Genomic DNA, 14214 nt, shown 5'->3' with positions numbered 1-14214 from the left:
GCCGCCGGCGCCTCCTCGGGATGCATCTGCTTAGCAAAAACTGACAGAGGGCCGGCCATGCCTCACGGGAGAGCGGAATGAGGAATTTTGGTGTTCCTCCGCATCACCCCGGAGACGCTGGAAACGGCAGAATGCACCCCCGCCGCCGACACCACCACCGAAGATGCTCACCGGGTATTCCTTGTCCCCGGGAAAATGGAAATGGGAAGCGGCTCACACATCCCTTATCTAAATGTTAACGCCGGTGCCCTTCTTGTTGTCACAGCCAGGACACGATTAGTGGACACCAGGCGAGGAGTTTCACTTTGGGACGCTGCCATGGTGCACCTTCCTTCTCCCCCAGTGACACACACACCTGTGTCCATGAAAGGGGGGAATTCCACAAAATATCTAGAGCTACATTTTGCCTTTTCTACTAATAAGATAAGGACCTTTTATTCATCTACTGCTTCACACAACCGCATCCCTTTAAATGCCCACACTTTTTCACTCAGCAGTGAGGAAGTTGTGTGAATTCTCTAAATGCCGTTACCATTGTTGGTGGCGGGGTCCACTTTTCGAGTGGCCCGGTGGTGAAGTGCTTGCGCTGCTGCCTTACAGCAAGTAGGTCCTGGGTTCGATTCCCACTTGGGCCGCTGTGCTCGGGTGGGTGATCTCCTGATTAGGGGCCTTTCTGTGTGGAGTTTGCAGGTTCTCATACATACATACACGTGTCTCCTCCGATATGGAAAAAGGCCCTAAATTAAAAACATGCAGAACACTTTCCGGTCCTGACCCTAACCATGGACCTACACCTGGAACTGGTTCCCAGGTGCCATTGAAGTGAGGGCTGCCCACCGTTCCTGGCTGCCCCCTGGAGGAAGGACAGCTGAGATGGGAGAAATGCAGAGGCTGAATTTCTCCAGCAACCGCTCCCTGTGTGTGTGTGTGTTTGTGATTGTCACCACTCCCTGCATGCGTGTGGTAAGTGCATTCCCACCTGTGAGACAAATGAAATGATTCTCCTTCTTGGCAAGAGCGTGAGGACGACTCGAAAGCTTTGCCGTTTTTTAATGGAATTCTGGGAGTGTAATCCACCCAACGCAGATCATGTGGATTTGCACTTTAAAATGTGCATTACTGACGCATGCTTTTGGTTACATCATTTTAAGTTTCTACGGGAAACAGGTGGCATAAACTAGCATATTCAAAAAGACCTAGCTATATCCCTTTGTAGAGATCACCCTGAGTCATGTTTAGACAGAAGGCTTTTTGTTGTTCAAAATGCACACGCTAGGCCGTAGCGTCACCTGTGAAAGCAAGTTGGATTGGGGGAACGCTGGCTCTTGACCGGTACTTTGGCCCAATACAGTAGGTTCAGGGCCTCATGCGTCAGCCATGCGTCTCCTTCCAAAGGGGTTCTCAAAGTTGACAATGAATCACATGCAAGGTGACATCTGTCTGGCCCCAACCCAGAAGACATGCTCGAGCTATGCAACGCCTCAGCACTTTCACAGGAGCTGCCGCCACCGCCAAGCGGGTGAATGTTGTGGGGGTAGGTGACGGCTGGAAGCGAGTGGACAGATGCGTGGACGGAGACTGGAGACTCCGAACACGCCCTGACGCAGCGCGGCCGCATATTTACGCTGCGCGGGAGACGGATATATATAGAGAAGACTAATAACGGCGGGATGAGATTTCAAAGTACCTGTTTGGAGATGCATGGCATTCCACTACAGGCGGGCGGGAACCCCGGCCCCCCCAACCCCGAACATAAATCTTGCCCCCCCTGCACCTGGTGTGAAGACGTGCAGGACTACGGGCTCACCTGGGAGGTTTTATTCCTTAGACATAATCCATGAAATAGCTGTAGACTACACACTACGCAGGTAACTTATCAAAGACTTGACACGCACGGACACACAAAATTGAAGAGGACATTGGTCGGACATTCGGATTGTGAGGACATTCAATCTGGCCCCGCGATCCAAAGGCCGTCTTATTGTTGATGGGTATTAGGGTATTTTGTCCTTTCAAACTGTATACACACACACACACACACACACACACACACACACACACACACACACACACACACACACGTTTGCCTTGCTCTTTCCCCCTGTGCCTCTTCTCTTTCCGTTAGATCTAATTCCCGTGGATGTTCTCTCTGTCATCTATCATGTTCTCCTCTTTGCTGGAGGAGATCCTGTGTTAGCCAAAGTAGTAGAGTGGATGGAAAAGACACGCCCTGTTGTATAACACTTATTCTCTCTGACAATAATGAGGTGAAAAACCATAGTATCAAAGTATCATAGAGTCATCACGTAAATCACGTTTTTTGTTTTTTTTTGTATGCGTGTGTTGAAATTCAGTTCTCGAGAGACGCAATGTCAAACACAGCTGCCGTTCGATCAGCCACAGGTATTTGTTTTTCCTCATCAGCCTACATATTGTGCCACAGCCGTCTCTGTTACCAGCATTTAATTGAGAAATCCATTTCTATCCGTTCGCTCTCATTTCTAAGAACATAACTTTCCTCGCCCTGGGAGATCACCACGCTGGCCATTAAATACGAGCTCTCCTGCATTATACATGCAATGCCATTAATTACATTGGAGCAGAGGTGGCAAGCAGCAGTGAACAAACACTGACCCAAGCCACCGGCCAGCATTCTGGCAAAGGAAAGTAAGCAAGATTCTTCTAGTTTTGTTCTCTTTTAAAATGATTTTTAAAAGACAGATACATTTCATCTGATTTCATGCAAAATGGCAACCTAAGAACACAACTGCAGTCGTCAAACTCTGAGCTACTAAGAATAGTTCTTTGATCGTTTTTTTTTTTTTGGCTTACCCCTCAAATGACAACTTTGGTTTATGGAGTAAAATGCTCAAATATTCTAAATGACACAGAGACCTTAACGTTCTGCTCAATCAAGACTCATAATCACAGACGCATGCAACAAACGCTGGGTTGAAGATCCACAGAAGAACTTGAATGATTCCTATGTCTTCCCCAATGTCTGCAGATACCAAACGGCCCCCACCCACATGGCTCCCTTTGAATGACACACAAAATAATTCTTTTATTGAGCATGTTTGGTCTATACACCCCTCCACACACACACACACACACACACACACACACACCCAACAACTTCAGCTCTTGAACAGAGGGGCGACTCTCATGATTTCCTCTCTCGTGAGGAATTTGCTCGGCTGCAGATTAGATTTTTGGGAATCCACAAATGTCAACGACACCATTGGCAGCTGTGGTTAACAGTGACATGGCTTGTGCGTGTGTGTTCCTGTGTGTGTATGTCTGTGTGTGTGTGTGTGTGTGTGCATGTGCATATTGTTGCCAAATGGGAAGTTAACTTATTGCACTTCCCTCGAGCCTATGACTCATTAATCAAATATTCATGCATCCCTGTAAATACACGGCGGACACAGCCGACCCTCAGAGTGCACCCGTGCCCCCCAGCACAAATGCTCTTTCATGTTCCCAACAGAAAAAAGGAAAGAAATCCTCTCCTCTCCCTAGCAACTGGCTTTATGTGTCCTCCGAGGCATGTGAAGGGTGTCCGTCCACTGCCGCTGCTGTACAGTGTCCAGTTCCCGCCATGTCTGTGCAGCCGGTCCGGGGGGGACATAAACGCTGCCTTTATGTTTTTTTTCTACAGCTTGAGAACAGATTGGGGATTCTTCTCCACTGTCCATCCCTCCCTCCATCCCTCCTCACCCTCACCCTTGCCCTCCCACACCACAGATCCCACCACCAACGCCACAGAAGGGCCAGTTACTCTCCCTTTCGAAGCTGGGACCCTCGCACAAGGAGTCGGGCTCATCGCAATACAAGAATTTGTATTGTACAGGAAAACAGTCGGCCATTGCTCAGACCAAAGGGGATAGATTATCCATGGCAACAGAGCATTGCACACAGGGATATTTTCTTTTCCTCCACGCGGCGAACACAATCGCCACCGGTGTCACCGGGTCACCTATTTCCTCGCTCCCTGGTTAATGGGCTGTAGAGACGGTTAGCACGTCCGATTAGTTTTAATCTTCTGCGGATTTAATGCGTTTCAACACCCCACCGCAGTTTGCATTCGGGATCGAAAAGGAGACAAACTGATTTTCTTTTAATTATCTAATCTCTTAACTTCCTGCGTTCAGTGGAAAGAGGCAAACCGATTAAGAAATTCAACAGTCTTTTATCCACTTTATTTGATCTATTTGCACAACAGTGTGAAGATCAATATTTTGCATTTTTGAGGTTAGCTTTGTGTACACTTAGTAACATGGGCGTAAATGCAGACTTGGGACATATTTGCGTTCAATTAGTCATTGATTCATTGGTTTTAACAAACAACTTATCCTCATAGAACTTTTTTTTTTTTTTCCCCTTCACTATTCACTGTTCAAGCGTGCAAGGACGTTATCGCAACTGATTTCATAGCGCAGGGTAATAGTGTGCCAAAGCTAAATGTGAATGTTGTTAAAAGGCCTAGGTATGGGAAGCCAGCAAGCACCTTTGTTTGTGAGTAAAATAACAAAAACGAAACAAACAAAAACAGATGGTATATGATCAAATTTAAGTATTTGTTAAAATGAAATAAGGATGGAAATAATTGGGCCTCAACTACTATCTGAACAAAACAGTCTGTACAATTACCCTGATATGTGCTTTTTGACAATATCTGTTCGGTGTTAACAGTTCTGTATTTAGCAAAAAGTTATAGTGCAGTACAGTACACTGTGGTACAACTTGTATTTACAGTCAGTCACTCAAACTTGGGACATTTTAACTGTTCAGGAAATTGACACACCATATGTCATTGCTCAAAGCCAATGAGTGCCATGATGTGCTAGAAGATCCTGAAATTAAATATTGAAATGTTGTCTGTCGGAATGTTTACTATGTTACGATGTTTAGAGGTTGTAAGTCATGAATAATGAATCCATTTCTAGTTAAAAAGGTCCTTGTTGTGTAGTAGCTTCCAAAAGCAGTACTCAAATCAGTCTCAATTCAATAAAACAGCAAACTCTGGTGTGACAGGTGTCCATCAACGTTTCAGAAGATTTCAATGAGTCAAACCCGATGCTTCCTTTAGGCCTGGCCTTCGAGCCTTGGAAAAGCACTTCTCAGCAGGACTTCAGAGTATGGATCACAAACAAATCCCCTCTGGACCGGTGTATGATCGCAAGGAAGGGGAAAAAAAAAAAAAAATCATTGATCAGAACTTCCCAACCCATCTCTGTTTGTTGGCGAGTACGTAGAAAAGGTCGGGCTGAGAAAACTTTTAAATGCTTCCCAAAATAACACCGGACAGGCAATAAATACACTGCCACCCACCTCAAACTAACATTCAACCTGAGTTGCCGTAGGCTTGAAAATGTCCTGTATCTCACCCATTCTGCAACATTTCTAGATATGAGGCTGTGGACAGGGAGTAGTTTGGCGATGCCGCCTCTCTCTTTGTAAAGAGCCGAATTCCGCCGTCCAGGGCTGAGATATCTCTGTCAGAGCAGCACAAAGTCACCGGCGGTGGCAGCCCTGCGGAGGAAGGGCCATTCCCTCTTCTCCGGGGTCAGGCCCCCAGACAGGTCATAGTCTCTGCCGTGACCCTGGACGAAAGTGAACGCCGGGTATTTCTCCCTTGCTGACGGCTGCAGGAGCTAAAAACAAGAATGTAAACGCTTGGTTAGGAAAAGGTGTTTCTGCCATTTAACACTTTCCTTCACAAATTGACCGCGATCTAAAAAAAAAAAAAAGGGGGGGGGGGGACAACGACGACGGAATCTTTAAAATTGATCAAACAAAAAGGCCATGTCAGAACAACTTTTAAGAGTGAAACCACAGAATGAAGCATTTAAAGAAATGAGAAAAAAATTATCCAATTCTGGAAACATTAGAGAAAATGAGAAGTTTCAGGGTGTGAGGACCGGCGCCCTCCCACCTGGGGCCGGCTGGTTTGGTGAGTGAGAAGTCATATTCGCAGCCAAATGGTGCCACCCACTGGCCAAACCCCAGAACAGCACAGACACGGTGCCAGTGCCTCCTCGAACACAGTTAGGAGATAAATAAATGATTCAAATACCGTTCGAACTCACCTTGGACAGTTCCTGGCTGATCCTCTTGTAGTCTTGTGCCGTTCTGGAATAGAAGCCGATGGCGCAGCTCGGGTCCATCTTGGCAAAGGGCATCTTCTTTGGTGACGGGCAATGAAACGACTACGGAGAGTAGGAAATGAAACACATTTCAGATTACATTAGATTAGATTCAACTAATAGTCATTGCACAGAGTATAAGTACTGAGGCAACGAAATTCATTTTTCTGCATTTGACCCATCCTAGTATCTGACGTATCTAGGAGCAGTGGGCTGCCATGTAGCGGCGCCAGGAGAGCAGTTAAGGGGTCTTAAAAGGGAGGGGAGTTAAGTGTCTTGCTTAAGGACACATCAGCACGCCACCAGGAGGAGCCGGGGATCGAACCGGCAATCTTCCAATTACTAGATGCTACTAGCTCTACCTCCTGAGCCACTACCCCCTTTAAACATATTCATTTGGGAAAAACACAATGCTGGTTTTCATTTGCCGCTTTTACATCGTGGAAATAAGTTGCGTGCCATTTCCACTCCCAACGGCTCGGTGAAAATTGTGAAATCTTATTTATTTTCTGTCGACACGTCCATACATTTACAACTCAGTGTGAAAACAGGGTGTGTTGTCACACTGCATATCGCCACCATGCAAAAAAGCCATAAAACAGAAGTTCACGTACTGTGGTTTAACAGTGGATGCAGCCTTTAATGCGATGGTCCTAAAATATTCAGGATCCCCGGTACCTGATCCCTGATTTGCCATATTTCTCTTAAGCGGCGGCTCCGCGCGTCTGAGCGGCAAATAAATCAGCTGCTAGGGACTTGGTAATTGAGCAGAGGGCTGCTTTAAGATTCATACCCTTAAGTACTAACAGAAACTATTAAATTCACATTACTGGGGCCCCCAGTCAGCTCGTCTGTGTAATTTCACATTACCTGGAGAGGGAAATCGCCGGTGCTGACATCCACAAAAGACTGACAGTAATGAGGGTCCATGTAAATCAAGCTGTCATCTGCAAGGACAAAACAAGAGACAAGTTATTCAAAAACATCGGATTATTAGGGGGGGCGGGGGGGGGGCTGCACTTCTTTCTCCAATTTCCATGCAGAGCAGCTCAAAGTCACCCGCTCGGGCTACTGTTAGGCTTCCGTGCGTCAAATATGCCTCCCAGAAGGTTGTTGCTTTTTAATATCCACCCGGGTGGATTAGAATTCGGCATAATCGGATGCGTTTGTACAAGCACATTCTTTAATAAAAAAAAAAAAAAAAAAAAATGGTTGCTGTCGTTTAATTTTGTGCATGGTGGGGGTGGGGGTTTAGTTTTACAAACACGCAATTATGCCCCGGCCATTTGCATGTCATGAATGCGGCGGCGGGCCATGCCGCGGCGGCGAGAATGTATCGCTTGTCATTTAGACATCATCTACCACTGTGTTTCAAATTGGTAAAATGTAAATGCGTAAATATTGACTGCCAAGATGTACAACTGAAGGTTCCTCCCAGATGCTGAAGGTGATGGAGAGTGGCTCACTTGGGTGGGGGGGGGGGTGGTTGCGACAACTGCAAATTTATGCATGCCTCCTATGGAAATCAATTACAGCTCACAACTTGGGAGGTTTACTGGTGATAAATGGCAGCAGCTCGGGATGGGTCACGGAGAATGAAGTGAGCCCTGCCTCATCCTCCGCACTCCCTCCTCATGCAAACCAGGAATGCATTAACTTACTTTGTCTCTTTATACAAAGGGAGGGAGGGGGGCGGTTATTATGCAAAAATAATCTGCTATTCACACCAATCTCCCTCTGCCATCAGGCGAGCACTAACCTTGAAATCCCACTAAGTAGCAGGCCTGTTTAGGCTTCCCCCCGATGATGCCGATGCAGTATTCCAGACTCAGAACGCTCTGAAATTGCGGATTGACAAGACGGAGGAAAAACACTCAGGAAAAAAAACAACAATGAACTGAAAGGGACAAAGAAGAAATAAAGGCGTGACAATGAACTGGATCATGTGCATGAGGCCACCTAACGCCGTAAGTCAACCAGTAAGCAGCCAGGGCAACCAGTGATACAGACAGCAGATTTTCACAAATACTACTACCACTACTATGAAAAACTTTCAAAGTTCGGAGGTTCTTTCCCCTCCTTCGGTTCAAGTCAGAGCTCATTGTTAAGTAGGCGTTTCCACGCAAAGATATATATATTTTGAATGATTTGGTCTCACTGTCTCTTTGCGCGGGAAATAACACATCAACACGTTTCTACCACCAGGGCGCTCACCTTCACAAAGTCAAAGTACTCAGGGTTGGTCTTCTCTCCGCCGAGCCGCACCGGGATGAGGATGATGACGGCCTGGCTGTGGGACGGGGAGGAGGAGGAGGAGGAGGAGGAAGAGGAGGAGGAGGAGCCCTGGTCGTCCGGCGAGGATGAAGGGCCTCCGGCACGCCGATCGGAGGCCTGCACGGTGCCTGAAGGCCTGTGGCTGTCGATGACATCCGCGCTGTACACTGTGGAGGATCAATAAGAAAAAAAACAGATGGGGTCACATAGCAGCAAGCACTGACAATCATAAAGTCATGGATACAGAAAGAATATTGACCTGGTATTTCACGGTACGCCATTTTAAAAGGATAGGTTTGCTATTTTTCAACCCAGAAAATTGGAAATGGACATGATACAAACGTCTGTTTCTTTTTTTTTTTTTTTTTTTTTTTACACGTTTTGTTACAGTAAGAAAATAATCACATTCTCTTGAAAATTACTTTTTGTGACTGTTTCAGTACATTCCAAGCATCAGCGTTTTTGGACTTCACACATTCCTTGTTTTCTGTCTCTATACTATCAAGGTCACACACACACACACACACACACACACACACACACACACACACACACACACACACACACACACACACACACACACACACACACACACACACACACACACACACACACCTTGAATCAAAACCAGGGACATTGGGGTGAAGAAGAAGGTTGGAGGATTGTGAGGTTGGGATGAGTTTGTTGAGGGACAAATAAACAAAAAAGTGTATTCTGTTCCTCCCTCCGGCCTCCACGCCATAGTAAGAGGTGGTAACTAAGGGTCAGTTTGGGCTCTGCGCCCAGTGCCAGGAACATACCTGTGCAGTCTTGGGAGACGTAGGCAGTTATACCCGCCAAGCCTGGGTCCGTCGCCTCCTCTACAGCATTCCTACGAAACAGAGAGAGAGTAAAACAGACCAGGAGAGTTCGAGAGACAGATTTCATCAAGAGTTCATCTGGTCTGATCCCACAGAGTTACAGATTGCTGAAAAAGCTACAAAAAAAAAAAAAAGCTACGACAGCCACAGATTGCTGAAAAAGTGAATGATGTCTATGACAGAAAGGATTCAGAACACACAGTGCATTGAAGCTTGCTGCGTATGTGTGCCACCACAGCCGGTGCGTTGCAGCCCAGCACGGGCCCAGGCCGACCAACCTGTGGAGGCCCAACTGAGCCGAGGGGCCGCCCCCAAAACATGATAATTATTAGATTATACCAAAAACTAATCTCAAACGTTATTCTACCTACTTTAAGATGTGTGCCACCACGGCCGGTCCGTACCAGTCCCCCGCCTCCTTGCCCAGCACATGGCCCAGGCGGACCAGCCTGTGGAGGCCCAGCTGAGCTGAGGGGCCGTCCCCGAACCAGGAAACCAGCGTGCGGTGGTACACCTCTCCCAGGTGCTCATCTGCCTCCTCCGCAGCCCCCTTGAGATGGGGCTGGTGCAGGGCCCCGGGGACCAAGGGCCCGTGGTAGCCCTGCAGAGTCGTCTCGAGGCTGGCAACCAGGCGCTTGGCGGCACTGAGGGTCCACGTTTCAGTGTCTAACGGCTGGAGGGTCAGGGTGTCTGGCCAAGTCCAGTCTGCGGAAGAAAACCACATCACAATCAGAACTTACTACGTTAAGCATTCAAAACCTAACTTATTTAAGAAAATAAATTGATATGCTTAACATTGAAATACAGCTAAATGTTCCCAAACTTTTACTAAAAAATATGATTAGCTTACTATCTTGTATGGCAGATGTTTTGTCTTGTACCTTTTACTTCTCTTGTTATAGTTTAATCTTAATACCTCATTCGAAAATTTCAAGGTTTTGTGTCCGCGAGTCCAATAAGCGGCACACATTAAGATGGACATGGGCCCAGATCACAATCTTTTTAAACTACTCCGACGGTTTCCTGAGGTTTGAACTTATGGCGCTTTATTATTTGGCTTCAGCAATAGAGGAGGGGCAAAGGAAGTGGAATGCTGAAATAAGGGGTAGGTTTCTATAAAGCTTGAACAACAAAGTCAATTCAACAGTAAGAAATATAGGTAGGTCAAGGAAAGACGAGGTCATCTGCAACAGAATAAGGCAAGGTCATTCTTACTTAATCAGCACACTCAGTGTAATAGGAAAGCATCCAACCGGTTTATGTGAGCACTGTCAGGCTGAGGATACGTTAACACATGCAATCATAGATTGTACTAAGTATGATCAAGGAAGACAGTATATGAAGGAAGAACTTAGGAAGACTGGAGTTCCGAGGCTCAGCATTAAAACTTTAATGAACCTGCCAGGTGGGTCGAGCAGGAGACTTTTCTTTGAGTTTATTAGACTGACATGATTAATAGGTAGGCTTTAATCTCTGGACCACACTCTGGAGCAGAAGGTGATGGTAATGCAACCGCTGTTAAAAACCAAGAAGAAAGGGACAGCGGAAGCGGCAGACATGACAGAACACCCTTTCTCAGCTCAGTACACATTATCTTCCCTCTCGAGTTATACAAACATAATACGCCATGTGCTTTCAGTAAATTCCAGTCGTTCACTGCGTGCGCACATGTCATTCCTTTCATAGGAGAACTCGCAACCCTGCCTACCTGTGACCGCTTCAGAAAGGATCTGCTGCTGCCACCTCCTTCTCCATGGGACTGTGGAACTGCCAGTCTGTGGACAACAACTTCATTCCTGCCTTCACTACCCACTCCGCACTCAAAGCTCTGGCACTCACAGAAACTTGGATTCGCACAGAGAACACACCAACCCCTGCTGCCCTCTTCTCCCACACCCCTCGCTTGACTGGGCGAGGAGGGGCAGGTTTGCTAATTGTGGCACTTGTGCCTACCACGCGCCTTCCAAGTGCCGTGTTCAGGGACCTCCGGCGCAGAGACACAGAAGACGGGAGGTTGTAAACACCAGTTTATTGTAGAGAATGGGCCAGCTGGAATTAGCCCAGGAGTATATACGTGCTCCTCACCTGAGTGTGCGCGGGGATGGGGGTTTTACCTGCTGCGTTAGACCAATCAACGAGCAACAGGTATGCAGCCACTCTGATCCCAATCATCTAGATCCAGGTCGGGCGTGGCTGCTCAAACTAGACCATCCCCGCACCACAATAATCTTACAGAGTTGGAAATCCACTCTTCAGTAATACCTTGTTTGAATATCATGCAATAACTATTACCGATCCTGTTAAAATGTACATTGCCGTCATCTATGATGATTGAAGATTCTTCTTCTTCTATCGTCCACCAGGCCAACTGGGGAGCTTTGTGTAGGAACTGGACATGCTGCTTTTACCCGTCCCAGAGGACGGCTCTCTGCTTGTGATCATGGGTAACCTCAACATCCACCTGAACAAACCGCAAGCTGCCGACTCCCTCACATTGCTGTCCTTGTTCAATCTGAACCTCCTCCACACCCCGGTTGACGCACAAAGCAGGCAACCAACTGGACCTCGGCTTAACAAGTAACTATATCACTGACAACCCTCTTATCACCCCATTACACACTTCAAATCACTTTTTTTTGTATTCTGTTCTCACTCTCTCTGCCTCCATGTCCAACAGTTCCCCCTCCTTGTATCTCTTTCTGTCGACACCATCGCTCACTCTCCCCCACTCAATTCTCCTCTCTGGTCTCTTCTTCCCTCCCCCCACCTGAACACCTTTCACTTGATGTTAATAATGCCACAAACATGCTGTGCTCCACACTGACCTCATGTCTGTCCCCTCTCCTCCAGATCAGTGCGAGAAGCACCTACCAAAACCACGGCTGTCCAGGACTCTAAGATCATTGGACAAAGCACAGGTCAGCTGAGAGGAGGTGGCACAAGTCTGGAGACTGCGTTTATCTGAATAAGTATCAATCCTGTTTCTCACCTAGTATTACTCACTAAAACCAACTTACTATAAGGACAAGATCAACACCACTATGGATTCACGCAAACTGTTCTTGATTTTCAAAACTCTCCCCAACCCTCCACCTATGGAGGGTTGGGGAGAGATGACTTTCCTACCTCCTTTGAAGGTGGCGGCATCCCACCCTCTCTCCATTAAGAATCTTTATTTGTCGCATGACTGCACTACAACACAGAGTGAAATGTGGCTTCTGCATTTTTCCCCATCCTGGCTTGTCCTTCCTCTGGAGGGGCAGCATTTGTCGACGTGCCTGGGGATCTGCTACCAAGTGTCCATCGCTGGTCAAATGATGATGTGTGCATGTTTTTGGTGGAGGAAACCCCATGTGAGCATGGGGAGAACATGCAAACTCCACACAGAAAAGCTCCTATTTTTGGGAAATAACCCGCCGAAGGATGGTGCAAACAGCGCCCCCGGCGGGAATCGCACCCAGGACCTTCTGTGGAGGCAGCAGTGCAGTGGACTGCGCCACAGTGCCTCCAGCACCTGACTGTCTTCACTCTTTGTCTATCTGACATTGACATATCTAATCTCCTCCTCTCCAGCCACCCTACTACCTATCCCCTCCCACCATCTGCAGGCCAAGCCTCATACCCTCCCTCACACACATCATTATCACTGATGTCAGGGACATTCCCAGACACAATTAAGCAGGCTCAAGTAACTCCAATGCTCAATCAATCACTAAACCCATCACAAGTAGAAAATTACAGACCTGTCTCTCTTCTGTCGTTTATATCACAAATCACATACACTTGAACATGCTTAATTAAAAAAAACCAAATCTTTTTCTCACACAGAATAACGTTGGATCCTAACCAGTCTGGATTCAAATTCAGTCACTCCACCGAGACTGCCCTGCTGACGGTTGTGGACAATCTGGGGGCAGGAAGCTGCCCTTAAGGTATCTGTTATGATTTTTCTTGATTTCCCAACAGCCTCTGACACTGTTAACCATCATGTTCTCCTGTCCAGTCTTTCTGATCTTGGTATTACAGGGAATGCGCACAGATGGCTTGAGTCTTACCTCTCGGGTAGATCCTACAGGGTGTTGTGGAACGTAGAGGTGATAACATAAACGATCAGCTCGTCCCAATTAATACCAACCAAGTCCGCTAGAAATCTTGGGGTAGTGATTTACAACCAGCTAACCTTCTCAGATCCAATTTCCTCTGTCTCCCGGTTCTGCCGATTCCCACTGTACAACAACAGGAAGATCAGGCGGTATCTGTCGGCGCACTCGGCACAGCTCTTGTCAAGGCGCTTGTCATCTCACGACTAGATTACTGCAACGCTCTACTGGCTGGTCTACCAGCATGCACTGTTAAACCACTGCAGATGATTGAGAGCGCAGCAGCGCGCCTAGATTTCAAACAACCAAAGCGTGAACATATCACGCCTCTCTTTATCTCTCTCCACTGGCTCCTTGTAGCTGTCCGCATCAAGTTCAAATCCTTGATTCTGGTCTACAGGGCTGTCACTGGATCTGCACCCACATACATTGCATCATGTATAAGGCCATACGTCCCAACCCGCTCTTTGAGGTCCGCAAATGAGTGGTGGCTGGTGGTGCCTCCACTGACTCGCTGTTCAGTTATAATTTGACATAATGCACTGCAACATGGAAAAAAAAATGCACTAACAGCACTTTTTATTCTGATTCCTTACAGCAACTTGCACTTGTATCTGGTTTAATTTAGAGATTTTTGTACTGAAGTTCAATGTTGCGCCAATGGTTGATGTATGCTTTGATAGTTTCTAGTCTCTCATGTAAGTCGCTTTGGACAAAAGCGCCTGCTAAATGAATAAATGTAAGGGCTCTTTCAGAACTTGTGAATTAAAGTTTGTGTGTCAAATCTTCCACCTGAGTCGATGCAATCTAGCGTGTCCCCCGCAAAAAAAT

At 46.9% G+C, this 14214-nt stretch overlaps 1 protein-coding gene across 1 annotated transcript in view; it reads right to left on the bottom strand.

Moving 5' to 3' along the window:
* Positions 1–4199: 4199 nt before the first annotated feature.
* The window catches only part of atg4c (autophagy related 4C, cysteine peptidase), a 12135-nt gene continuing 2120 nt past the window's right edge, over positions 4200–14214 (bottom strand). The window contains exons 4-10 of the mRNA XM_079998681.1: positions 9655–9988; positions 9224–9294; positions 8364–8590; positions 7909–7987; positions 7020–7096; positions 6093–6212; positions 4200–5657 (exon numbers count right to left, since the gene is read on the bottom strand). Of these exons, the coding sequence (XP_079854807.1) occupies positions 5502–5657; positions 6093–6212; positions 7020–7096; positions 7909–7987; positions 8364–8590; positions 9224–9294; positions 9655–9988 (1064 nt within the window). The 3' untranslated portion in view covers positions 4200–5501. The remainder of the gene's footprint in view (positions 5658–6092; positions 6213–7019; positions 7097–7908; positions 7988–8363; positions 8591–9223; positions 9295–9654; positions 9989–14214) is intronic.

Source organism: Zeus faber, assembly GCF_960531495.2.
Source record: "Zeus faber genome assembly, chromosome: 1".
Taxonomy (NCBI): domain Eukaryota; kingdom Metazoa; phylum Chordata; class Actinopteri; order Zeiformes; family Zeidae; genus Zeus; species Zeus faber.
Note: the sequence above shows the minus strand (reverse complement) of the source record. Positions and strands in the feature narration are given on the sequence as shown.